The 26,998-nt window shown below is 40.2% G+C and overlaps 2 protein-coding genes across 3 annotated transcripts; both read left to right on the plus strand.

The window, feature by feature from the left end:
• The first annotated feature begins 384 nt into the window (after positions 1–384).
• Positions 385–2,542, plus strand: LOC122011282 (protein SMAX1-LIKE 5-like). Its single transcript, XM_042567671.1, has 2 exons — positions 385–1,478; positions 1,564–2,542. Exons 1-2 carry the CDS (start codon positions 385–387, stop codon positions 2,540–2,542), a joined length of 2,073 nt encoding a protein of 690 aa, XP_042423605.1.
• A 17,654-nt stretch (positions 2,543–20,196) lies between these two features.
• Positions 20,197–26,334, plus strand: LOC122010326 (coatomer subunit beta-1-like). 2 transcript variants are annotated; one of them, XR_006119850.1, is made up of 5 exons: positions 20,197–22,531; positions 24,165–24,674; positions 25,275–25,360; positions 25,445–26,028; positions 26,114–26,334. XR_006119850.1 is itself a non-coding variant. In XM_042566817.1 (4 exons), exons 1-4 carry the CDS (start codon positions 20,480–20,482, stop codon positions 25,650–25,652), a joined length of 2,856 nt encoding a protein of 951 aa, XP_042422751.1. In that variant the 5' UTR covers positions 20,197–20,479; the 3' UTR covers positions 25,653–26,334. The 2 variants fall into 2 exon arrangements, 1 of the variants encoding a protein (XP_042422751.1); XM_042566817.1 differs by having other exon boundaries at positions 25,445–26,334.
• Positions 26,335–26,998: the final 664 nt, after the last annotated feature.

The following is a 26,998-nucleotide window of genomic DNA, read 5'->3' on the forward strand; positions in this document are numbered from 1 at the left end:
TTTATAATTTTATTGGCACAGCAAAATAGTCATGTCTTGTCTTAGCTTGCTCTCTTTGTGTTATTGCCGAGCTCATCGAAATTAGTCAAGGTTGCTAACGAAGAAAGTAAAGTTCTTTTTTTTTTTTTTACTTCTTCCTCTCTATTTTATCTTCTCTATTTTTCTCAAAAGTAATGATCTTCCAAGAGTTGTAAGTTATTCTTTTCTCATTTCATAAATTTTTGAAAATTGTCCCTCCTAATCGAAAATCCTGGCTACGCCCTGATTAGAAGTGCAAGGGAAGGTCATCATGCTTTATAAAGCTCAAGATCACCACGACTCTCTGTTCTTGCGCAAGCTCCGGACTCTCGAAGATCCATCAAGGAGCAATAGGAGATGGTGTTTATGAGAACTGGAGTGCGTGCAGTTCACCAGGCCCTCACTGCTGAGGTCGCCTCAGTTCTCAAGCTCTCCCTCGACCTGGCGACGAGGAGAGGCCATGCTCAGGTCACACCCCTCCATGTTGCTGCCACCCTCATCAGCTCCTCCTCTGCCTCCTCCGACCTACTCAGGAGAGCTTGCCTCAAGTCCCAGCCGCACCGCCCCTCTGCCTTCCACCACCCTCTCCACTGCAGAGCTCTTGAGCTCTGTTTCAATGTGGCTCTCCACAGGCTTCCCGCCGCCACCTCTCCCTTCTCCGGCGCTCTCCTACCTTCCCCTCCCTCCCTCTCCAACTCTCTCATCGCAGCCATCAAGAGGGCCCAGGCCAACCAGCGAAAGGGCAGCATTGAGCTCGACCAACAGCAGCCTCTGTTGGCCATCGAGGTGGGAATGGAACAACTCATGCTCTCCATTCTCGACGACCCCAGTGTGAGTAGGGTGATGAAGGAGGCCGGCTTCTCTAGTAGATGCGTCAAGAGCCATCTCGAGGAAGACGCCTATGCTTTGAGCCAATCCTCGCCGTCGCTGAGTGAGGACCTGAGGATGGTTATAGAAGCGATGCTCAGGAAGCAGGGGAGCACCAACACCGTTGTGGTGGGGGGCTCTGGCTCTTCGTCGGAAGGCCTTGTGGCCGAGCTGTTGAGGAGGTTGGGCAGGAGTGAGATCCCCGACGAGCTCAGACACGCCAGTTTCTTAAATCTACAACTCTCCTCTTCCCACCTCCGGCTCATGCGTAAGGCCGATGTGGAATCGAATGTATCTGATCTCCGAAGAACCATCAATTCTCTAACATCTGGTAGAAATGGCATCATCATCTACGCAGGCGACTTGAGTTGGGCAGTGGATGATGAAGCAACGGAGCACGTAGTTGCTGCCATGGGCAGACTGCTCTCTGAGTTCAATAGCAGCGCGAAGAACAGGGTCTGGCTGTTGGCCACCGCAAGCTACGGCACCTACCGGAAATGCCAAACAAGGAAGCCTTCTCTCGAAATTCTATGGTCCCTCCAAGCTGTGGTGGTTCCCTCAGGTTGGCTTGGCTTGGGCCTCCAAGCCTCCAGGTGAGATATCAGTGATCGAAATCTGAAAGATCTCAAACAACACTAGATTTAATAGACTAAATGCATCCATTTTTCATGTTTGCAGTAGCCTCGATTCGAGGGTGTCAAATATCAGCCAACTCCCCGTTGAACTACTCGATCTGCAGCGCCAACTGCAAGAGGAAATCCCTTGGCAATCGAACAGAATTCCTGCAATCATGAAAGCATTGCATGACTGTTCTACAGGCGATAAGGTCATGGCACTGCTGATTAAAGGGAGCGATTACATCGCCAAGAGAAGAGTAGCATTGGTCATGGCCAGGTCCATTTTTGGCTCGACGGATAAGCTAATACGGATTAAGCGAGATGATTCGTGCTGCAAGATCGTCATGGGTGCCATAAGAAGGGCGGCGCAGAAATGCATAGTCTTGGTGGAGGATATCGATCGAATGAGCGATCATTTCGTTAAACCATTCACAGATGCCTTAAAAGTTGGATCTTTTAAGGACGGTTTAGGAGAAGAAGTTCGCTTAGCTGATGCGATCTTCATACTGACAACTTCTCAGGTGACCAGATTAAAGAGTGCTAATGACGTCAGTAGGGATGAAGATGCATCATCATCCAGTGATCTCGAGAGGAGTTCGAAGAGGCTGCGGACAGAAGATCACGGCCGTTTCGATCTTAACTTCGAACCGTATGTTAACGTAGAGGAGGAGACTGAATGCATCAGCTTCCATCTCCCACAGGAGCTTCTGCAAACCAGTGTTCAGCTCAGTTTAAATGCCGGGGTGGGTCAGTACCAGGAACTTAAGGTCAGTCTTCTCACAAAGCTCCATCGAGCGTTCGAGGATATGCAGAATGGAAAGGTCAGAAAGGGGAATCTGGTTGTCGATCCAGGAGTGGCAGAGGAGCTAATGCAGGAGTCTGGTTTCTTCCTCGAGAGCTTCTTCGAGAAGTGGGCGAGAGAGGTGATCCGTGCGAATCTACAAACTGCTCGAGAAGGCGGCGGGAACGTGAGGTTGAGTTTGCAAGGTAGAGAGAGACTCCGAAATGCATGGTTTCTTGGCTTCCCTGCTGCCAAATAGGATACAATACAATGTGGATGGTAGTAATATTTAAGTTGTAACATTTTGTTTACGTAAAAAATTCCACTAATATCGAAATCGAGTCTTTCTAATGGGTCGGATACGAGTCAAGTCGGCTCCTCTCGCGCTCTATATCAGATTGATTGTTATCAGATCGACCGCTATTGGATTAGCTAGGTCAAGTAATTTAGGGTCCCGAGACACCCGATGAGAACACGTTCAGCTTCAGGAGAGGTCTCCAATGACGGTGAATGTATTAAAAAAGATTGAGAACATCGGAAAAGAGTTAGAAGGGAGGTCAAGATAGGCCTTGTCTAGATCCTTTGATACTTAAATCAAGCCCCTCCCTAATCACAAGATAAAGAAGAAGATAATATTGGTAAAGGAAACATCCGAGAATCGAACATGTATTTTAATTATATGAAAGGGTCCAAAGTGAAGTTGTTTTGTTATATATCTAATGTGTTTGAATGAGTTTGTAGGAAAGTCCTAAGTGTACTTAAGCAAAAGTCCTAGTTACGGTTAGACAGGTGGAAAATCCTAGGGGGTGGTAACCCTAAGTCCTAGGGGGTATTAACCCTAGGTGAGGAAAAGTCCTAGCTACTGTTAGGCAAAGGGAAAACTGTAGGGGGTGGTAACCCTAGGTCCTAGGGGGTGATAACCCAAGGCGGAAAGTCTTGGCGGATTGAGAGCTTGGGGCAAAATCCTAAGGGGTGGTAACCCTAGGCTGAAATCCCGGTGTCGCGAACCGGGTGGAAGACTAGACAGGTCGTGGAGCGGACGTCCAGCATGAAGACTGGAAGCTTTGGACGCTGAGTAAAAGTCCAGTTGGTCTGGAAGATCAACTGGCAACAGGTAAACTCCCTTGAGTGGAGTAGATGAGGATGCGCTCCCCGGTGAGAGAACAGTAGGCGTCGATTCGACCTAGGGTTTCCGATTGAAAATTTAAAGTTAGAACCGAACAATCCGATGACTGTCAGATATTTATCTTAACCTTATTGTATTATGTATAACTCTGTTTTACAGGATATATTTTATATTTTGAACTAACACATCTTGCAAGGAGCAAAAAGATGTAAAACCTCGGATGAACAGTACTCAATGCACCCTCCATGGAGCTTGTAGGCGTCTCGGGTGCACTAGTCGAACACCTCAGCGCAGCAGGGCAGAGGGCGCCCTCTATGGAGTTGAGGGTGTCCTGGATGTTGAGCAGAGGGCGCCCTCTATGGAGCTGAGGGTGCCCTGGATGTTGAGCAGAGGGCGCCCTCTATGGAGCTGAGGACGCCCTGGACGTAGGTGGAGGGCGCCCTCCATGCGGTTAGAGGCACCCTCGGGCAAATAAGCGGCGAAGAAGTCAGGGCTTATCCACGCTGCGGAATCAGCGGGGTTATGGGCGCCCTCCATGGGCTTGGAGGCGCCCTCCATGGCTTGGAGGCGCCCTCCACGGGCTACTTAAGCCCAGTTCGAGCAGCATCAAGGGTACAACACAATTTGACAACCCTTCTTCCGTGTGCTGCTCAAATAACGATCTAGCGAAGCTGCAACAAGTCTCCGACAACAAGAAGCTTCAAGATTACTGTTTTCATTGTCGGTATAATTTCATTACTGTTTAATATTGTAAATCTGAATTGTAACCTTCCGAGCTTATAGTGATTGCACAAAATAAACGCTCAACGAGCGTGACCCTTAGAGTAGGTGTCGCCACAGGCTCCGAACCAAGTAAAAGAAACTTGTTAGCGATTACGTTGGTTTCTTGTTTTTATTCCGCTGCATTATTCTGAGTTTTCCGAAATGAACGAAATAGCCACGAGCGTTATTCGCTCCTCCCCCTTCTAGCGTTTTCGATCCAACAATTAGTATCAGAGCCGAGTCGCTCTGAATTGGTACAACTACCGTTCGAGCATTCTTATTCGTCGCTTTTTCATTCGTTTTTGTTAAAAATAACTATTTTCTAAACTGTTTTCTTTTTTTCCCTCCAAAACTATTGTCGAAAAATTTATTTTCATCTTTTCACCGTTGGTCGACATTAGCGAAATATCGCATTTTCAAAAGTTTGAAATAATATTTTTTTAATATTTTATTATTTTTTTCGAAAGTACTGAATTATTATTTTTATCTTTCTCTCGCACTACTAATCCAAGACCAAGTCTTGGAACATTTGTTTTTTTTTCTTTGAGTGCGAGATTCCTTTTAAATGGTCTACCAAGATGGGAAAAGCACCGCATGCCTACCACTCTTGTCTAGCGAAAATTTTAGATACTGGAAAGACCAGATGGAGCACCAACTGAAAACCCAAGTGGAGATATGAACCATAGTCCAAATCTGATTTATTCTCCCCACTGAAGAAGGTGTACCCATCGCCTGTGACAAGTGGGGTGCACAAACAAGAAGAAAATTCAAGGCAAATGCAAAAGCAACATATACTCTCCTATGCGGACTAACAAATTCAGAGCTTGATCGAGTTGGAAAGTTCAACAATGCTAAGGAGCTTTGGGAGAATGTCATCAAGCTTCATGAGATTCCTTCAGAACCAGAAGACCAAGTTGAACTTGAGTTCGAATTAGAGTATGAATCCCTAGAGTTAACCTCCGAACCAGACTCAGAAGAATCGGATCAAACCGATTTCATATATAGCACTGATGGCCAAAGAAGAGATAGTTGAATCTGTTGGTGTGGTTAGCACTAACGATCTAACCCAAGTTTTGATGAATGACAAAATAAGTAAAGTTAGTCTTGTTATTAATCTAACACTCTGATCGAGTGTGCAGGAGAAGCCCAGACAGGTCGACGGGCTGACCTAATGTCTGGCACGAAGCCCAGCTAGGTCGAGGGGCCGACCGGATAGTTGGCACGAAGTCCAAACGGGTCGACGGGCTGACAGGACGTTTGGCACGAAGTCCAGCTAGGTCGATGGGCTGACCGGATAGTGTTGGTGCAACCTTAGGTCAAGGTTGACCTGGTTGACCTGACTCGAGTTGTATTTTGATGTTTGATGAGAATAGAAAAGTTCTATTATGATGTTTGACGAGAATAGAAAAGTTCTATTCTGATGTTTGACGAGAATAGAAAAGTTCTATTCTGATGTTTGATGAGAATAGAAGAGTTGTATCTTGATGTTTGACAAGAATATTGGAAAACTTGGGAGGTTGTGGGTGCAACCCTTGGTCAAGGTTGACCTGGTTGACCCGACTTGAGTTAATCTATTTCGAGAAGTCCAAGCAGGGAGCTTGGCACGGGAAAAGTCCAAGTATGGAGACTTGGCACGGGAAAGTCCAAGCAGGGAGCTTGGCATGGGAAAAGTCCAAGCAGGGACTTGGCACGGAGAAGTCCAAGTATGGAAGCTTGGCATGTGGAAGTCGGAGAGGGCTTGGTAGCTCGTTCTCCGGACTGTGGCCAGAGAGGGCTCGGTAGCTCGTTCTCTGGACCTGATGGAGTCGGAGAGGGCTCGGTAGCTCGTTCTCCGGACTATGGTCAGAGAGGGCTCGGTAGCTCGTTCTCTGGATCGGATGTGGAAGTCGGAGAGGGCTCAGTAGCTCGTTCTCCGGACTAGGTCAGAGAGGGCTTGGTAGCTCGTTCTCTGGACCGGACGAAGTCGGAGAGGGCTCGGTAGCTCGTTCTCCGGACTAGGTCAGAGAGGGCTCGGTAGCTCGTTCTCTAGACCAGGAGGCAGATAGAAAGTCCTGGTGAGTGAAGCCAGGTAAAAGTCCTGGTGAGTGAAGCCAGGCAGACGGAGAAATCCTGGTGAGTGAAGCCAGGTAAAAGTCCTAGTGAGTGAAGCTAGGCAGTTTGGAAGTCCTGGTGAGTGAAGCCAGGCAGATTGGAAATCCTGGTGAGTGAAGCCAGGTTAAAACCCTAGTGAGTGAAGCTAGGTGAAAGTCCTGGTGAGTGAAGCTGGGCAAGGAAAAATCCAGATGGATCAAGGATGATCGGACATTTGGTGTTGAGAAGGTCAAGTAGGTCAAGGGAGTGATCAGATACTTGGCACGAAGAGAAAAGTCCAAGTAGGTCAAAGGGATTGACCGGACACTTGGTGGAGAGTCTTAGCAGGTCAAGGGAGTGACCGGATGCTAAGCATGATGTACCAACAGGTCAAGGTTGACCGGATGTTGGTGTGAGAGACTTGGGGGAAAAAACCAAGCTCTGGATCGATCTGGGGACCGATCCAGTGATACGGCTGATCGGTCTGGTGACCGATCAGTAACCAAACAGAATGCTTCTGTGGATTATCTGATCGGTTTGAAGACCGATCAGGAAGCAAACAGAAGAGAAGAAGGAGAAAGGCTGATCGGTCCAGGGACCGATCAGACTCCTCTTGGACCGATCAGGACATAGCCTGATCGGTCCCAAGACCGATCAGGGACAGTGTGGACCGATCAGGTTGGAGCCCGATCGGTCCAGGCCTAGCCGTTGTGAGTGACAACGGCTAGATCTCAGTCTTCTGTGTTTTCTTCTGCCTTCACAGGTTTGCAGGTTAGCTATATAAAGAGTCGAGCGACTCTACAGGATCTTCTTCTTGCTTATGCAAGTTCTTCCAGGTTCCTTCTGCGAGCTTTGCTGAGCTCGTACTTCTTGAAGCTTCGCGTGAGCTTCCCTGCTGCTGGCATCCGTGAAGCTGCTGCTTCATCAACGGATCTCCAGACGAGAAGGCAAGCTTGTTTGTTTTACATTCATATTGTCTTGTGCTTCTTTGTATTTTGTGTACTTCTATCTTGCTGTTGCAAGAGTTATTGTGGCGAGGTTTCTCCACCCAGAAGGAGTTCATATTAGCCGGTTTTCCGGGGTCTCATCCACCGATGGATTGATAGGCTTCGTCCACCTTACGGACACGTCGAGGAGTAGGAGTTTCATCTCCGAACCTCGTTACATCGCTGTGCTTGAGGTTTGAATTCTCCATTTACGTTTTTGTTGTTATTTTTCCGCTATGCTAACTTGATTTGTAGAAAGAAACGCAAATTTGGGGTCGGCTATTCACACCCCCCCTCTCTAGCCGCGACCGTCGATCCTAACAAGTGGTATCAGAGCAAGGTTGCTCTTCGTCGGATTAACACCCGGGGGAGCACAAGCTAGAGAATGGATCTACTTGGAGAAGACATCACGATTCCACCTTTCTACGATCGCGACGACTTCGCGTATTGGAAGGTAAGAATGAGGTATTTTCTTATGACTAACCTAGAAAATTGGAATTGTGTACAAGTAGGTTTTATTCCTCCGATGGATAAAGGAGGAGAACCTCTCGAGAAGAAGAAGTGGACGAAGGAACAAATCCACCAATCCACAATCAACGACGAGGTAATGAAAAATTTTGAATTCTCATTACCTAACGATATCTTGTGTAAGATAGGTGGTTACAACAATGCCAAGGAATTGTGGAACAACTTGGTCAAGTTCCATGAGGGAAGCTCCAATTCAAGTCATGAAGAGGAGTCAAGTGAGTCAAGTAGCTCACTTCATGGAGGTAAGGAATTAGAAGTTGAGGGCTACTCAACATCTAAGGAAGAAGAGGAGGAGAGTTCTTCTTCAAGATTGGAGCAAGAAGAAGAAGCCTCTACTTCCGGAAGGGATGAAAAAGAAAGCATACAACCATCCTCAACCCTAGGTAACTCAAGCAATTTAATTTCTTGTAAATTACATATAATGTGCTTTGAGTGTAGGGAATTTGGGCATTACAAGAGTATATGTCCAAGGAGGATTAGGAAGACTTCACCGGCGCCAAAGGTCAAGAAAGTCGGAGTCCCGATACGCAAGGGTAAGGAGCACGTGGTGTGCTTCCAATGCAAGCAAAGGGGACACTATAGGAGCCAATGTCCGAGGGGGAGGCAATCTCACAAGGACAAGAGACCGAGCATGTCTATAGGGGGAGCTAAGGTAAACCCTAAGGTAATCTCTAAGGCACATTCTTGCAATTCTAGTAGGATGCATGCTAGTAGCCTTATTGCTATTGTCAATAATAATAAGCATGATAACTATAGTAACCGATACACGTGCTTAGGTGCCAAACATGTTAGCCTAGATAAGGACAATACTAGAAAAACCAACCCTAGAATTAACTCATCTAAGGTTAAGGAAAACCTAGGTAGAAATCCCAAAACAACTAGACATATGCCTAGGAATACCTCAAAGATAAATGACAAATTAAAACTTGAGGTATTAGAAAAGGAAAATCAAGTCTTGAGGTCAAGACTTGACAATTTAGAAAAGACCCTTAAGAATTTAGAGAAGTCAACTCAAGGGCCTAAGGGTCAAAAATCAAAGCCCACTTATCATAATGTTCCATTCGATTATGGAACAAGACCTAGAGCTAGAAAGACCATCACCAAGGTCACAAGGGGAGTCACCCCTAGAGTTGATCTTGATGAGTCCCAAATAACCAAGGCTTTAAAGCCTAGGAGGGTCATTAGGAGGGTTGCTAGGGAAGTCATCCCTAGTGAATATTTAGTGAACCCAATGAGCTCAAATATGTATTGGGTTTCTAGGAGCGTGATTCTATCACGCTAGATGGTTTAGGGTGTGCCAACCTTACTTGAATAGGTAGTTAACCTAATCATGGCAAAAGGTGGCACTTTAGGAATTTTCAAGGTGTAATCAAGCCTTGAAAATGAAATGAAAAGTTATTCCTAAGGTGATTAGGATGTGCCAATCATATTTGAGGAGTTGTCTAGAGTCAATCTAATTGGCACATAGTGATCTAAAAATCTTTGGTATAAGATGCTAGGTCTATTACACTTAGGAATATAGAACCTATGACAAAATGATCAAAACTATCAAAAATGGCAATTAAGGCTAGAATTAGGTATCTTCTATACCCTTACATGTTATTTGCCATATATTGTTTGCCATATGCCATGTCATGACATCATATTTAATTTATTATCATTTGAAATGTCATGATAATGCTTAGGTTAGTTAAATGTCATGCTCTATTTAAGTTTCATACTTTATGCCATGACATCATGACATTAGCACATGTTTTTACTTATGATATCATTATATGCCATGTCATCATCTTTTGCATTTATAATCAATTAATTTGATTTAAGGACAAAAACACAATTTGATATGGAGATCAAATTGTTGTTTAGAAAATGCATGAGAATTTAGCCTAAGATGACCTAAACCCATATCTCACATCAAAATTGACTTGGATGTGTTTGATACACCTTAGATGTGTGTGAGATATTAGGATCATGAGTTAGGATCAAGGTGCATAGTTCTTGTACCTAGATGAGCCTAATTCGAAATTGAGGATCATAGGGAAAGCTTGTGTACAAGTCATGTACATTTAGTCCTAAGATTGTGGTTCCAAATTAAATGGTCTAAAATCATTTCAAAGTTGATTTGAAAAACCTTGATGAAGCTTTTCTAGTGATAGCATTCATCATTGAGTAAGTTGATACAAAGATTGATTAACTTTGAGTTATTTCAAAATCTTTTGAACTTTGTATCAAGATTTGAAAATGGAAGTTGGTGGTTTAGATTTCTAAAGGTTTGAAACTCTCCAAGACATTGTTGGTGCAATGGTCAAGGGGGAGTTGACCTTTAGGGGAAGTTTTACTACTGGTCAAGGGGGAGCTGACCTTTAGGGGGAGTTTTTACTCCTAAAGACTTGAGTGATATGGGATTATCACTAAGTTAACTGTTGACCTTAGTATCAAGGGAGAAATTAAGAGTTTCAATGAAAGGTATGGGACTTTCATTAGGAAGAAACTCTTGACCTTGATTCACTCTTTTTTGATGTGTGTCAAAAAGGGGGAGAATGGGAGAATGTCCAAAGAATGTTCAAGGAAGAACATTGGAAAACCTAAGTTAGGTTATCAGTTTAACCTAACTTGATTATGGTTTTGTCAAACATCAAAAAGGGGGAGATTGTTGGTGCAACCTTAGGTCAAGGTTGACCTGACTCGAGTTGACCTGACTCGAGTTGTATTTTGATGTTTGACGAGAATAGAAAAGTTCTATTATGATGTTTGACGAGAATAGAAAAGTTCTATTCTGATGTTTGATGAGAATAGAAGAGTTGTATCTTGATGTTTGACAAGAATATTGGAAAACTTGGGAGGTTGTGGGTGCAACCCTTGGTCAAGGTTGACCTGGTTGACCCGACTTGAGTTAATCTATTTCGAGAAGTCCAAGCAGGGAGCTTGGCACGGGAAAAGTCCAAGTATGGAGACTTGGTACGAGAAAGTCCAAGCAGGGAGCTTGGCATGGGAAAAGTCCAAGCAGGGACTTGGCACGGAGAAGTCCAAGTATGGAAGCTTGGCATGTGGAAGTCGGAGAGGGTTTGGTAGCTCGTTCTCCGGACTGTGGTCAGAGAGGGCTCGGTAGCTCGTTCTCTGGACCTGATGGAGTCGGAGAGGGCTCGGTAGCTCGTTCTCCGGACTATGGTCAGAGAGGGCTCGGTAGCTCGTTCTCTGGACCGGATGTGGAAGTCGGAGAGGGCTCAGTAGCTCGTTCTCCGGACTAGGTCAGAGAGGGCTTGGTAGCTCGTTCTCTGGACCGGACGAAGTCAGAGAGGGCTCGGTAGCTCGTTCTCCGGACTAGGTCAGAGAGGGCTCGGTAGCTCGTTCTCTAGACCAGGAAGGCAGATAGAAAATCCTGGTGAGTGAAGCCAGGTGAAAGTCCTGGTGAGTGAAGCCAGGCAGACGGAGAAATCCTGGTGAGTGAAGCCAGGTAAAAGTCCTAGTGAGTGAAGCTAGGCAGTTTGGAAGTCCTGGTGAGTGAAGCCAGGCAGATTGGAAATCCTGGTGAGTGAAGCCAGGTTAAAACCCTAGTGAGTGAAGCTAGGTGAAAGTCCTGGTGAGTGAAGCTGGGCAAGGAAAAATCCAGATGGATCAAGGATGATCGGACATCTGGTGTTGAGAAGGTCAAGTAGGTCAAGGGAGTGATCAGATACTTGGCACGAAGAGAAAAGTCCAAGTAGGTCAAAGGGATTGACCGGACACTTGGTGGGGAGTCTTAGCAGGTCAAGGGAGTGACCGGATGCTAAGCATGATGTACCAACAGGTCAAGGTTGACCGGATGTTGGTGTGAGAGACTTGGGGGAAAAACCAAGCTCTGGATCGATCTGGGGACCGATCCAGTGATACGGCTGATCGGTCTGGTGACTGATCAGTAACCAAACAGAATGCTTCTGTGGATTATCTGATCGGTTTGAAGACCGATCAGGAAGCAAACAGAAGAGAAGAAGGAGAAAGGCTGATCGGTCCAGGGACCGATCAGACTCCTCTTGGACCGATCAGGACATAGCCTGATCGGTCCAGGCTTAGCCTGATCGGTCCCAAGACTGATCAGGGACAGTGTGGACCGATCAGGTTGGAGCCCGATCGGTCCAGGCCTAGCCGTTGTGAGTGACAACGGCTAGATCTCAGTCTTCTGTGTCTTCTTCTGCCTTCACAGGTTTGCAGGTTAGCTATATAAAGAGTCGAGCAACTCTACAGGATTTTCTTCTTGCTTATGCAAGTTCTTCCAGGTTCCTTCTGCGAGCTTTGCTGAGCTCGTACTTCTTGAAGCTTCGCGTGAGCTTCCCTGCTGCTGGCATCCGTGAAGCTACTGCTTCATCAACGGATCTCCAGACGAGAAGGCAAGCTTGTTTGTTTTACATTCATATTGTCTTGTGCTTCTTTGTATTTTGTGTACTTCTATCTTGCTGTTGCAAGAGTTATTGTGGCGAGGTTTCTCCACCCAGAAGGAGTTCATATTAGCCGGTTTTCCGGGGTCTCATCCACCGACGGATTGATAGGCTTCGTCCACCTTACGGACACGCCGAGGAGTAGGAGTTTCATCTCCGAACCTCGTTACATCGCTGTGCTTGAGGTTTGAATTCTCCATTTACGTTTCTGTTGTTATTTTTCCGCTGTGCTAACTTGATTTGTAGAAAGAAACGCAAATTTGGGGTCGGCTATTCACACCCCCGTTCTCTAGCCGCGACCGTCGATCCTAACAGATAGCTGGCAGGTAAGTAAAGGTAAGTCACTGGAGGGGAGTGACTGTGAGGACGCGTTCCCTGGAAGGAAACTTAGGAGCCGATCCGACTTAGAACCATTTCGGAACTCTAAGTCGAGATCTTGACTAGATTCCGGTCTCGGAGAGACGGAAGCTAATTAATACTCTTTCTGTTAAACTATGAGCTGTGCTAATAATCTGTTTTGCAGGAGATATAAGTATCTCCGACTAACATTTTATTGTAGGAAGGAAGCTGCTGGAAATCAAGGTCCGGGCGCCCGGAAGGTACGCGGGCACTCGGGAGGTATCCAGGCGCTCGGAGGCAAAGTTTTATCCCCAATGTCGCTGTGCCACGTGGAGTTCGCTGGTTGGCTTGACTACGTCACTTCAGGGTGCCTCGAAGGGTTGCGGGCGCCCCGAACCTCCTATATAAGGAGGGTCAAGGCTAGAGCCAGAACATCAACTCAAAAAAACACTGAAGAACTGCTCTCCTGTGCTCCTGCGACGTTGAAGCTTCTCCGACAACGTGTTCTTTCGTTTATTTTTATTATTGTCGGAACTTCATTTCTTTTAGCATTTCCTATACTTTTAATTTGTAAAAACTTATTCGAATTGCTAGTGCATTGTCCATCGAAAGCACCCTTGTGTGCGGGCTTTGGAGTAGGAGTCGCCAAAGGCTCAGAACCAAGTAAAAATTACTTGTGTTAGCCTTGCTCTTTTCTTGCTTATTCTTTTTCCGCTGTGCTTACTATTTATGCAAATCTTTATTGATATTCACCCCCCCTCTATCAATTCTTCACGATCCAACATAATCTGAGTCCGAATTCGAGATGGTAACAGTCAAGAGGGAGAATCCTATCATGGATCTAAAAGGTAAAATTGTAAATTCAAATTATAAATTTCACACAACTTGTTTTAGTGTAGGGAGAGAGGGCACTATAGAAACAAGTGCCTTACTCGTAAGATTCGACCGGCACAACCGGAGAAGAAGGAGAAATTGATTCGGAAAGGGAAGAAGCACATTGAATGCTCCAAGTGCAAATGAATGAGTCACTGCAAAAGTAAATGTCTATAAAGAAGACCCAAAAATCCAGGGGAAGAAATCAAGGTAAGTAAATTTATATTACGTGAAAATCTAATTTTTGCAACGTATGTTTGCCCCCTAACTAATTCCACTTACTCTAGTATATATTTCTTTAGAAAATTAGATATGCATGCTAATAATGCAATGAATAAATTTGATTCAAATCTAAATAAGAATAACTCAAAATTATTTAATAAACATAAGAAATTAACTTTTAGAAAATTAGAGAAACAAAGTAATATTTTAAAAGATAAAATATATAAGTTAGAAAATATTATTAATAATTTAACTAATCCACAAGATCTAGAGTTGTGTTACAAGTCTAAGGTAAAACTTAAACCCTACAAACCAAGTTATAATTAAGTACCTTTTAATTATAAAACAAACTTAAACAAGATCTAACCTAAACTAAAATATAATCTAACTTAAATCTAACATTAAATTCAATTAACTTAGATCTAAACTAAATCAAATTAAAACTCAAAAGTTAACTTAAACTTGTTAACTTAACTAATGAATTGCTTGACTTGGTTGATCCATGACCATGCATATGCTAAATTGATAAATGTCAATCATGATTATTAATTATATAATCTAGAATGGTTAGATAAGAACCTAGGCTTGATTCACACTTGACTAGTTAGACCTAGGGGGTTCAGAAAAAAAAAATTAAATATCCAATTTCTTTGAAGGTTTTGTCTAGAAATGGTGGATGATCTCATACCCAAGAAGGTCTAGTGTCTCGCCACAGCTTGGAAGCCAATCATTGAAATAGTTATTTAATTGACTAACTGTAAAACTTGAGTCCAACTCAAATGTAAATCAATCCTTAGATGATAATTTAAATTGAAAATTAAATTAACCATCTCACAAATCTATTAAGACTTCCTGATTGAAAATCTAGAAAAGGGTGAGATGGACTTAGGTTTAAAGTAGTTAATCATACCCAAGTTAATTAATTCAATTAAGTTAACTTAATTAATTTCAAAATCATAATTAATTTCAAAAAGTTAATTATTATTAAGTTCAAATCATAATTAATTTCAAAAGGCTAATTAATTTCAATCAAAATAAATTATAATTATTATTTTTATATAATTTCAAAATTCAAAATCATTATTTACAAAAATTAATTGTCAATTCATATTTAATTTTTCAAATATTAATGATAATTAAGTTTCAAATCATATTTAATTTTTGAAAATCTTAATGATAATTAATTTTTAAATCATATTTAATTTTTTAAAATCTTAATAATAGTTAATAGGTAAGATTATAATTTCAAACTTAATTAATATATTTTCAAAATATTCAAAAAAATTAAATATTTACTCATATTTTAAATTCAAACTCATTGGAAATTCAAACTTAAATTTTAAATCTCAATTTCAATATTTTTAATATTGCTAAAATTGAAATAAAGTTAACTCCCTCACACTCACTCATAAGCTGAACATGTTTGATAACAAATGAATGAGATGAAAAATTAGGAAAATAAATATAAATAATAACATTTATGTTTTTTTAATTTACATACTTTAACTCTAGAACCCTCAAATATTCTTAGCATTAATTAAGGGGGAGTGCAAAGAAATTTAAAGACTTTAATTTTTTATTTTTATTTTGTTAAAACATTGTTTTAGTTAAAAAGTTCAAAATATTTTTGAAAAAGGAAGTTTTTTTTTTAAAACTAAGTATTTGTTAAAGTTTTTTTTTATCAAAATAGTTTTAAAGTTAAGTTTTTATCAATTTTTTTTTTTTTTTGGCTAAAGCTATTATCAAATTTTTTTAAGTACTCCTAATTAAGTTTTTAAATTTATCAAAGTCTTTTTAAAAACTAAGTTTTTAATTAACTTATTTTGAAAACTAAGCTTTTTATCAAGGCTTTTTAAAGTTAAGTTTTAAAAGTACTAAATTCATCAAAGTATTTTTTTAATCTAAGTATTTTCAAAACTAAAAATTTAGTTAAATCTTCTTTGGAAAGGCTATGGCGGTTTCAAAATTTACGTTTATCTAAGTTTTTTTGAAAAAACTAAGTATTTTCAAAAATTCTCTACTTTAGTTAAGTTTTTTAAAAGAAATTATTTTCAAAGCTAAATTTCACTGAGTGCTACCCTTTAGGGGGAGCTTAAAATTAAAAATAATAAATTTTTTTTACAACCTTCTCTTTACTTAGTATGTTTTTTTATTTATGTCAAAAGGGGAGAGAGAAGTCAAAGTTAAGAATTTAAAAAAGAGGAAGCATAAGGGGAAGCACAAAGTTTTTTTTCCAAAATTATTGTATTTATGCTCATGATACTTATGCTTAAATTCCTTCATTTTATTGTTATGTTTTACTTAACTTCGAACCGTTTGCCATAATAAAAAAGAAGGAGATTGTTGATGAAGGAAGCATCCGATGATGGAACTGTGTTTTGATTATGTCAAAGGGGCCAAAGTTAAGTTGTTTTGTTATCTAATGTGTTTGAATGAGTTTGCAGGAAAGTCCTAAGGGTACTTGGGCAAAAGTCCTAGCTACGGTTAGACAGGTGGAAAACCCTAGAGGGTGGTAACCCTAAGTGAGGAAAAGTCCTAGCTGCGGTTAGGCAAAGGGAAAACTCTAGGAGGTGGTAACCCTAAGCAGAAAATCTTGGTGGGTCGAGAGTTTCGGGCAAAATTCTAGGGGGTGGTAACCCTAGGTTGAAATCCTGGTGTCGCGAACCGGGTGAAAGACTGGACGGGTCATGTAGCAGACGTCCAACATGAAGACCTGAAGTTTCAGATGCTGAGCAAAAGTCTAGTTGGTCTGGAGGATCAACTGGCAACAGGTAAACTCTCCTGAGTGGAGTAAGTGAGGACGCGTTCCCCGGTGAGGGAGCAGTAGGCGTCGGTTCAACCTAGGGTTTCCGGTTGGAAATCCGAAGTCAGAACTGGACAGTCCGATAACTGTCGATATTTATCTTAACCTTATTGTATTATGTCTAACTCTGTCTTGTAGGATATATTTTATATTTTGGACTAGCACATCTTGCAGGGAGCAAAAAGATGTAAAGCCTCGGATGAACAGTACCCAAGGTGCCCTCCATGGAGCTTGGAGGTGCCTCGGGTGCACTAGCCGAACACCTCCGTGCAGCAGGGCAGAGGGCGCCCTCCATGCTATTGGAGGCGCCCTCGGGCAAATAAGCGACGAAGAAGTCAGGGCTTATCCACGTTGCAGAATCGACGGGGTTATGGGCACCCTCCATGGGCTTAGAGGTGGCCTCCACGGGCTACTTAATCCCAGTTTGAGCAGCATCAAGGGTACAACATAATTTGACAACCCTTCTTCCGTGTGCTGCTCAAAGAATGATCCAGCGAAGCTGCAACAAGTCTCCAACAACCAGAAGCTTCAAGATTAATGTTTTCATTGTCGGTATAATTTCATTATTGTTTAATATTGTAAATATGAATTGTAACCTTCCGAGCTTATAGTGATTGCCCAAAGTAAATGTTCAACGAGCATGGGCCTTGGAGTAGGAGTCGCCACAGGTTCCGAACCAAGTAAAAGAAACTTGTTAGCGATTGCGTTGGTTTCTTGTCTTTATTCCGTTGCATTATTTTGAGTTTTCCGAAATGAACGAAATAGCCACGAGCGCTATTCCCCCCCCCCCCCCCCCTCTAGCGCTTTCGATCCAACCGATAAAAGAGAAGTAAACAAAAAGAGAATAACATGTTGTGCATGTACCTATGCCTGGGTGAGTATGCACCCTTTTATATTGTCCTAGGAGGGTGGAGATAGTCCTTACTCAACACTTCGCATACATCTTGTGCATCATCCCACATGTCTGGATCGTGTTTGTATGATACTCGACTCATTCGTCAATGCATTGGCAACGTGTCTGCACCACATTTCCCACACGTCTGAGTTGGACTAATATTGCATGGCTCCATCTTCTGGCTTAGTCTTGAGCCTAGTGGGATTGATTCACGCTTGATTGGGAGTCGGGTTGACTTGTGTTGAGCTCGACTATGAGTTGAATTGGCTAACTCGAGCTCTACCAAGAGTTTGGTTTGACTTGAGCTAGGGCCAACCTTGACTTTTGGAGGCTCTTGGGCGAAAAGAGAAAAATGATCTCTATACTAACGTACAATTTGAATATAATTTAATAAAAAAAATTTAAAAATCAATATATTCATTTAAAATATGATAAACTCCATACAAAATTTATTTCTCAAGATTATTCAAAAAGTGCAACAGTATACAAAATATGTTTCCTAAGCTTCTCTAAAAAGTATAATACCTACAAATACAAAAAAAAAAATAAGTATGAAATAATTATTAAAAAAATCTATATCTTCTAATATTTTGAGAAGTAAAATCATCAATAAGGTCTTCAAAATTAAGTTTTTCTACATAAAATTATCAAGCCATTTACATTCAAATCATTATCATCATTTTCTCTCAATTCTTCCTGCTCATTCGCCATTTCTCTCAATTCTTCCCGCTCGTTGATTGCATGATCATTTAATTCTTCTTAATTCCTCGATTGCTACTCATTTGTTGCATGATCATTTAGTTCTTCTTGACTTTCTTCTTAATTCATCTACTGAATCTTTAATTAAAGAGCTAGTTTTAAAAAACTTACGAATAACACCTTTGTGAGTTTTAATAATCTGTTCCACTTTTTTTTTTTTTGTTTCTTTTATAACTCCAAGATAGATATTTTTTTAGAAACATGTTTGTACTACAAATTTCAAGTGTAAAAATAAAACACACAAAACCAACAACAAAGCTAATAATGAAACAAACACAAGCAGTGAAAAAAATAGTCAAAGAATAATAAAACATGATTTGTGCTTGAAGCAATCAATATAATCTATTTGATGATTAAAATTAGGATGACTTATTTAAACTCTTTTAAATCTATAAGAAAAATCATAAAATATTGACTCCAATACAATATTAAAAATTAATATTAAATATTGACAATAAAAAAAAAATATAGATAAATAAGTAACTTATATATATTGATGAATGATGATGTTGATAAAACTAAAATTAATAAATTTTCTAATTTAATAAGAAGAGATTCAGAGGAGAAGAAGGGAGAAAATTAGCGTTAATTCATACTTTACTTTTAGAGTCTTATGACTTCTATAAACAAATTAATGAAGAAAGAATTGTACAAGAAATTAAACATTGGAAAGAGAAAAAAAGATTTTACGTTCATTCTTTTTTTTTCTTTTCTTTTTTAGATTTTTTTAAAATGTTAATAGAAAATATATATTTTTGTCCTTTATTTAAAACAATTCAACAATATATATATTTTTAGACCTTTATTAAAATAATTCAATCAAATATATATATTTTTTAAGTTTTTATTAAAACAATCTAAGTATATATAATATATATTACATATGCATGTCAAATTTAAGGGCTCTTAAAAATCAGGAGTCTTTGGCCATCGCCCCCGGTGATATGCCTCAGGATTGACCCTAACTTGAGCTCGATTGTAAGTCGGACTGATTTGATTTAACCAGGACTAACTTAGTTACCGAGTCTTATGTAGGATCAAACTCAACGTCAGAAGAGGTGAATAACATTACAAATTTTACGAACTAATAACTAAAAATAAATAAATAAATAGAATAATAGTACAATAGAAATAAATACTAATCTAACAATTTATTAGTTAAATAAAAAAAATATAAATTAAGTACAATTAAATAAATTTAGAAATAGGGATGCAGTAATAATAATAATAATAATAATTTGATTTTTATTTGTAAATTTGTTCTAGATGAAAACATCTTGTAGAAACATAATCTAAACATTAAGGCCTTATCTGGTGGATTAGGATAGGATTACAAGTTAAATTCATGTTTGATTGGTTTTTAAAAAAGACAATGATAATTGTAAAACAGTTAAATTCATGTTTGATTGGTTTTTAAAAAAGACAATGATAATTGTAAAACCTGATTAAATTACTGTATCAACTGGAAAATCAATCTCAAATTAATAATCTCAAATTGAACAGAAAGTCTGATAACTAATTCAAAGGACATTTTTATTTTACTTTGATACTTTTCTTGCTCTAAAAATTACTAATATTGGGGATATTTTAGACATATAATTAATAATCTGGACTTTTATCCTTATCATAAAAATCATACCAAATAAAAATAATTTTATGATATTTTACTAAATATCCTCATTAAAAGATTACTATCATATAAATTTATAATCTCTCACTAATCCTATCACATAATCAAACGCTGCCTAAGTATAATAATAAACATAAGGCAATACAAATAAAAATATACTCGAGTTGGGAAAGGATAAGAAAATTAATAAATTTAACTTAATTTTAATCATAATATCACATTTTTAAATTAAATATTGCGCTCCCAGTAATAATATCCTCAACCTGAGTAGAAACTGTTCTCAGGACGTAGCATAACTAGGAGCGTGATTTCATAATCGAGAGGTCCCGATTCAATTATCGAAATAATTCTAGGACCGCTGATCTGGTAGTCCCGCTTTTTTTTTCCTTGAACCTGCGTAGTTACTGTCTCCCCCGAATCACTTGACATCCAATTAGATCGGCTTCTAATCTGATTTGGGGGAAAAGTCATTGTTGGTTGAACTCAATTGAAATAAAGCTAAGGAAAAAAAAAAAAAAACAAAGAAAGGCGTCTTAGCGTTCGATCCACCTCCAGTCTAAAGTCTTCCGCTTCGCTTCTCACTCTCCTTCGTAGCTTTCCGACCACCGTCCCATCGCTGGCGACCCAAATCTCCACCGGAATTCGTCCGCAATTTCGTGCAGGAGCCATTTGATCTTCAGATCTCACCCGTTACCTGCCTTTGTTCACTACCCTCAGTTCCGACCCGCCTGCTCCAACACGGATCTAGGGGTTTGAGGAAATTTCCCGGCGAAGTAGGCGTCGGAGCAAAGATGGAGAAGTCGTGCTCGCTGCTGATCCACTTCGACAAGAGCTCTCAGGCGATGGCCAACGAGATCAAGGAGGCTCTCGAGGGCAACGACGTGGAGGCCAAGATCGATGCTCTGAAGAAAGCCATCATGCTCCTCCTCAACGGCGAATCCCTCCCCCAGCTCTTCATCACCATCGTCCGCTACGTCCTCCCCTCCGAGGACCACACCGTGCAGAAGCTGCTGCTCCTTTACCTGGAGATAATCGACAAGACGGATGCCCGTGGCCGCGTGCTTCCGGAGATGATCCTCATCTGCCAGAACCTCCGCAACAACTTGCAGCACCCTAATGAGTACATCCGCGGCGTCACGCTGCGCTTCCTCTGCCGCCTAACTGAGCCTGAGATCCTCGAGCCGCTTGTCCCCTCCGTCCTTACCAACCTCGATCATCGCCATCCCTTTATTCGCCGCCACGCGCTCCTTGCCATCGCTGCCATCTACCGCCTTCCGACCGGGGAGCAGTTGCTTCCTGATGCACCTGAACTGATCGAGAAGGCCCTGTCCTCCGAGCAGGACCTCTCTGCCCGACGCAATGCCTTCCTTATGCTTGCCTCGTGCGCCCAGCCGCGGGCGGTCGCATACCTCTTGTCCCAAGCTGACCACGTCGCCAACTGGGGCGACCTCCTCCATATGGCCGCTCTGGACCTCATCCGCAAGGTCTGCCGCGCTAACCCAGGGGAGAAGGGTAAGCACATTAAGATCATCATCTCCCTCCTCAGTTGCCCATCTGAAGCAGTAGTCTACGAGTGCGCCAGCACCCTTGTCTCCTTGTCATCGGCCCCCACAGCCATCAGGGCTGCTGCCAACACCTACTGCCGGCTCCTACAATCGCAGAGTGACAATAATGTGAAACTCATTGTGCTTGATCGTCTCAACGAGCTGAAGACGTCACATAGGGAGATCATGGTGGAGATGATTATGGATGTACTCCGTGCACTATCAAGTCCGAATCTTGACATCAAGCGCAAGACGTTGGACATTACCCTTGAGCTGATCACCTCGAGGAACATTGACGAGGTGGTGCTCACACTCAAGAAAGAAGTTGTAAAGACCCAGAGCACTGAACTCGATAAAAATGGGGAATACCGGCAGATGCTAGTGCAGGCTATCCATTCATGCGCGATCAAGTTCCCTCAGGTTGCTAGTACAGTCGTTCATTTGTTGATGGATTTCCTTGGAGATTCTAATGTGGCTTCTGCTATCGATGTTGTTCTCTTCGTGAGAGAGATAATTGAGACAAACCATAAGCTCAGGGTTTCGGTAATAACTAGGTTGCTTGACACGTTTTACCAGATTCGTGCTGCAAGGGTTTGCTCATGTGCTCTGTGGATCATTGGTGAGTACTGCCTTTCGCTTTCAGAGGTGGAGAGTGGAATTGCTACAATTAAGCAGTGTCTCGGAGACATTCCCTTCTACACTGCCACTGAGGAAGGGGAGACAGCTGATGCTTCAAAGAAACTCCAGCAGGTTAATTCTTCTGTTACTGTCTCTTCAAGACGGCCTGTGGTTCTTGCAGATGGCACATATGCAACACAAAGTGCTGCCTTGGAAACTGCTTTGTCAGCGCCAACAGTTCTTCCTGGATCTTTGGCTTCACCTGGAAATCTTAGGGCATTAATCTTGTCTGGCGACTTCTTTGTAGGAGCAGTTATTGCTTGTACTTTTACTAAGCTTGTTCTGAGATTGGAGGAGGTCCAACCATCAAAGGCTGAAGCAAACAAAGCATGCACTGACGCTTTGCTAATCATGACTTCTATGTTGCAGTTGGGGCAATCATCATTTCTTCCGCACCCAATTGATAACGATTCGTATGACAGGATTGTGCTGTGTATAAGGTTGCTCTGCAACACTGGTGATGATGTGAGGAAAATATGCTTGCAGTCATGTCGCCAGAGTTTTGCAGCAATGCTTGCAGAGAAGCAATTCCAAGAAAATGAGGCGATTAAAGCTAAGGCCCAGATTTCCTATGCCCAGCCTGATGATCTTATTGATTTTTACCATCTGAAGAGTCGCAAGGTAATCACTTCAGATATATTTCTCTTGATTGACAATGAAAGATCATCTACATTCTCTTGATAAGCTGAGTATTATAAAACTTTTCTTTTAGCCTAAGAAGCAATCAACTACCAAACATGACTATAGAAGATCTCTTCATTTTACCATTTAATTTTATTCTTATTAATGCTATTTTTTGTAAATAATTGCTTATTGAACAATAGATTATAAATATATGAAAATCTTACAACAATTCCATATCTTCACCTTAGATATTCCTTTACCGTTTTTTTTCCTTTACATCTCATTTACGCAGTTTTAGTTCTTTTAAATTAAAAACCTTTAGTTTCTTACTGATATTCAAGTTTCTGAGTTTATTTTATTCTCACAGTTAGCAAAATATTGTTAAGCAAATGACATACACCATGAATATTTATTTTCAAGGTTTCTTAAAGGCTTACACCATGTACTTAAACATGCCCGAGCTTGGTTCATTTGTCACTGATATCGAAAATTTTCTTTAGCATATATATTACTACAAGGATGATGATAATTTCTTGTTAGTGTTGTTTCATATAGTTGGCTTTGACCATGTGAAATTTGAGTTTCGGGTCAACATGTATGTTTTCATAAATGGACAGTCCAAGTTTATGTGATTAATTAATTGACTTTGTTCCTGCACTCGTGAAAGTTTGAATTTTTTATTATATACCTTCATGTGTATTGTCATTAAGTGACTTTGTTATTGCAGTAACATGCGATAGTATGAAGTCACTCCCTACTTAATTAAATTGTAGATGCATGCCCAACAATCTTTTCGAATTCAACCTAAAATGCCTGTCACTAACTGAAAGTATTATTGTTTGAAAAGGTTTTATGTTACTATTTCCTACATTAATAATTCGTCTTTGTTTTCTGAAGAGCTGAATGTTTGCAATATTTTTGTATTAATTTGAGAAATAAAAATAGCTACCCGTTGTCCTTTTATCTGCACAGTCTGTTAGATCTACATATTTCATATATAAAAAGGATAAGAACCCACAAAACTCTGGTCCTATGATCATCAATCACAGCCAAACATTTGACATATGTTAATTGTGAAGTTTCTTTGTTTAGCCATATGTCATTATTTCCTACATTTAAGAATTCATCTGTAGTTTCCTTGGAAGAACGAATGCACGTCAAAATTTTGTATTAATTTGAGAAATAAGAATAGATAGCAGTTGTCCTTCTATTTGCACAATCTGCTAGCTCTACATTTTTCAAACATAAAAGGAAAAGAACCCACATAAGTCTGTTCCAGTGATCATTCACAGCCAAACATTTGGCATATCTTTCTTTGATTAGCCATTTTAGGTAATTTCTTTGCTAAAGTTGTTGTAATTATGATACAACAACAACCAAGCCTTATCCCACTAGGTGGGGTTGGCTAAAAGTTGTCGTAATTATGATCTTGCTTGTAAATCATTTTTGTCTCCTAGTTCTTGACATGTAATATTAGATTTTTTTTTGTTTGTGTTCATGCTGGATATTTTAGATTGATTCTATACAAAACAAATTTAAAAAACACTGGAAGTTATTGATATGTTCTAAATTGTTGCTATAACTATAAAATCTTTACCTTCACTTTTATTCTACTGATTGATGTTTACAGGGCATGAGCCAGCTTGAGTTAGAAGATGAAGTTCAGGATGACTTAAAACGTGCAACTGGAGAATTTATGAAAGATGGTGATGATGCAAATAAGTTGAACAGAATTCTTCAACTCACTGGATTTAGTGATCCTGTCTATGCTGAGTCTTTTGTGACAGTTCATCATTATGATATTGTCCTTGATGTCACTGTGATTAATCGAACAAAGGAAACCCTTCAGAACCTATGTTTGGAGTTAGCAACCATGGGAGACCTCAAGCTTGTAGACCGGCCACAAAATTATACTCTAGCTCCAGAGTCAAGCAAACAAATCAGAGCTAATATAAAGGTCTCTTCCACAGAAACAGGAGTGATATTTGGCAATATTGTCTATGAGACTTCAAATGTGCATGAGAGAACTGTTGTCGTCCTCAATGACATCCACATTGATATCATGGATTACATATCTCCTGCTACTTGTAGTGATGTGACATTCAGGAATATGTGGGCAGAATTTGAGTGGGAAAACAAGGTAATTATTTCTCTTCAAGTGATATCATTGATTTCTTAATTATGCATCTACTAATATAATTTACTGTGTTTACACTTTCAAGATACAGATATTGACTTATTTAATTTCTGAATGATTGCATCTTATTTCACTGTTAGGGACACACTTATGATGATTCATTTCGTGAGAACAATTGCAACTATCAAATTTTATCACATAGTTCTTGACATATTTCACATATCCTGAATTTTTCAATGATTGACTCAATGAAAGTTAGGTCTCAAGATTTTTTTTTATTCTAGTATTTGTGGGAAGAGTCTAATTTTCTTTTTCTTTGACAAGATTTAAAAATCTTGTGAGGTAAAATTTTCTTGATGTTCATCCTAATGCTGAAGTGTATTTGTCAAAAGGGAAATGCTTTTTTCTAACCTCCAGTTTTTTATTTTGAGATCATAGTTTGTAATTTTGATGAATTCTCGGCAAGATCCTTTTCAGTTTTAGTTTAATTTATGCATTGGGATTATTTATTAACTGATAATTTGGTTGAGTATATGCCGTCATGTCTGTTTGTCTAATTGCTTGCGTTATGTTGGCATGTGAACAAATTATTTAAAATTACAGGTAGCAGTGAACACAATAATACAAGACGAAAGGGAGTTTCTGAATCACATCATCAAGTCAACAAACATGAAGTGCCTCACACCTATGTAAGTTGTTTTGGAACTTGAATCATTCTTACTGGTCATTTACTATGAAAGATATATCTTTTACTTCTTTTTATTCTATTTCAGATCCTCTCTGGATGGGAACTGTGGATTCCTTGCTGCAAACTTGTATGCAAAGAGTGTGTTTGGAGAGGATGCTCTGGTCAACATAAGTGTAGAGAAGCAGGCTGACAGGAAGCTGAATGGTTACATCAGGATCAGAAGCAAGACGCAAGGCATTGCCCTTAGTCTTGGAGATAAAATCACCCTCAAACAGAAGGGAGGCAGTAACTAATGAGCATGAGCACCAAATCCTATCTTGTTCAATCCCTTTGAAAAAGTTTTTGGTGTTCCTGTCAGTTTTTCAAGCGGTTTTCTTGCTCCTTGCCTTACAATGCCCTTACCAGTGGTAGTCTCAGCAGCTCTTGGCACTGCTTGTAGTGTAAATGTACACACGGATTTGATATTATGCTCAATCCATCGAAAGCCCTTGCATCTACTATTTAATAAAGCATGCAATCGTAAGTTTTTCATGTCGTCGAAGAAGGGTTTTTGTTACATTATAAGTCTGTTGGAGTTGAGCTACAGGCTACATGCTGCTGTTTCAATACTCTTAAAACACAAAGGGTCTTGCCTCCTACCACCGGCCACATGATTCATAAACTTTCCAGGTAAATGGTTATTTCTACCTGATCATGAATTCAGTATATACTCAGCATTTCAAGTATACAAACTGCTATTTGTTCTTTGATACAGAAATATATCCCCAAAGATTATCAAAGTTATCTGAAGTCTTGTTGGTATTGGTATTGTTTGATAACTACAGAGGTTCTTTTGGTATTCACAATTCTGTAATTTATTTTTTGAGTGTTGGTAATTTCAATCACTACTTACTGATAATCATAGTTTTACTTGTTGAACTTAAAATATTGAGTTGATAGATCAATATAGTACCTTGTTTAGATGTTTCTTTTTTATATAACACTTCTATTTTTTGCCGTCAAATTTGACTTGTACAATTTACTTCAAAATCTAGCATTTTATTTTGGATGATAACATGAATGAATGATGGTTTTTGGGCCATGAATCGATGATGGTAGTAGATTCCTGCAGATATCAAAATAGAGTGTTGTGCTATGTTGTCTTGGGGAACAAACTAGTTTAATTATTATCTTTAATTATATATAAATCAAACAGGCTTTGATTAGATTGCACTAGGTTTTCTTCTAAATCAATCATCATGAACCACCCTATAATAATCCTGTTGTCTTGGGATTTTATCCCCGGAGCTATAGTATCATGATAAAATATCTGGTTATGACGTTGTTATTCATTGACTAAGGTACTAGGTTCGAATCCCTGCCTGCGCAGATTCTTATCAATTAAAAAGTCCTCATTTGGGGTAATGTTAACCGAGGTGTCGAGTTTGAGCCCTCTTATGAATTCTTTATCCGTCGGATACGTAGTACTGAGGCTCTCCAAAAAATTCTTTCAGGGTTTCTGGATATGGGGCCGCGAAGCGGTGGGCCCAGTCACGTTAAAAAGTTTATCCTATCTTAGTTTTTTGTCTCCTCGGATCGGTTTAGTGACTAGCGCATGAGGTATTGCTACCATGAGGTCTAAGGTTCGAATCTCGGCAAA

The sequence above is a fragment of the Zingiber officinale genome, chromosome 8A (assembly GCF_018446385.1).
Source record: "Zingiber officinale cultivar Zhangliang chromosome 8A, Zo_v1.1, whole genome shotgun sequence".
NCBI classification, from domain to species: domain Eukaryota; kingdom Viridiplantae; phylum Streptophyta; class Magnoliopsida; order Zingiberales; family Zingiberaceae; genus Zingiber; species Zingiber officinale.

Excerpts from the sequence above, each read along its gene's own strand:
- LOC122010326 (XM_042566817.1), top strand. The coding sequence starts at position 20,480 with ATGGAGAAGTCGTGCTCGCTGCTGATCCACTTCGACAAGAGCTCTCAG. Across the intron at positions 22,532-24,164 it reads ACCATCTGAAGAGTCGCAAG|GGCATGAGCCAGCTTGAGTT; the intron begins GTAATCACTTCA and ends TGATGTTTACAG. Across the intron at positions 24,675-25,274 it reads AATTTGAGTGGGAAAACAAG|GTAGCAGTGAACACAATAAT; the intron begins GTAATTATTTCT and ends TTAAAATTACAG.
- LOC122011282 (XM_042567671.1), top strand. The coding sequence starts at position 385 with ATGAGAACTGGAGTGCGTGCAGTTCACCAGGCCCTCACTGCTGAGGTC. Across the intron at positions 1,479-1,563 it reads TTGGGCCTCCAAGCCTCCAG|TAGCCTCGATTCGAGGGTGT; the intron begins GTGAGATATCAG and ends TCATGTTTGCAG.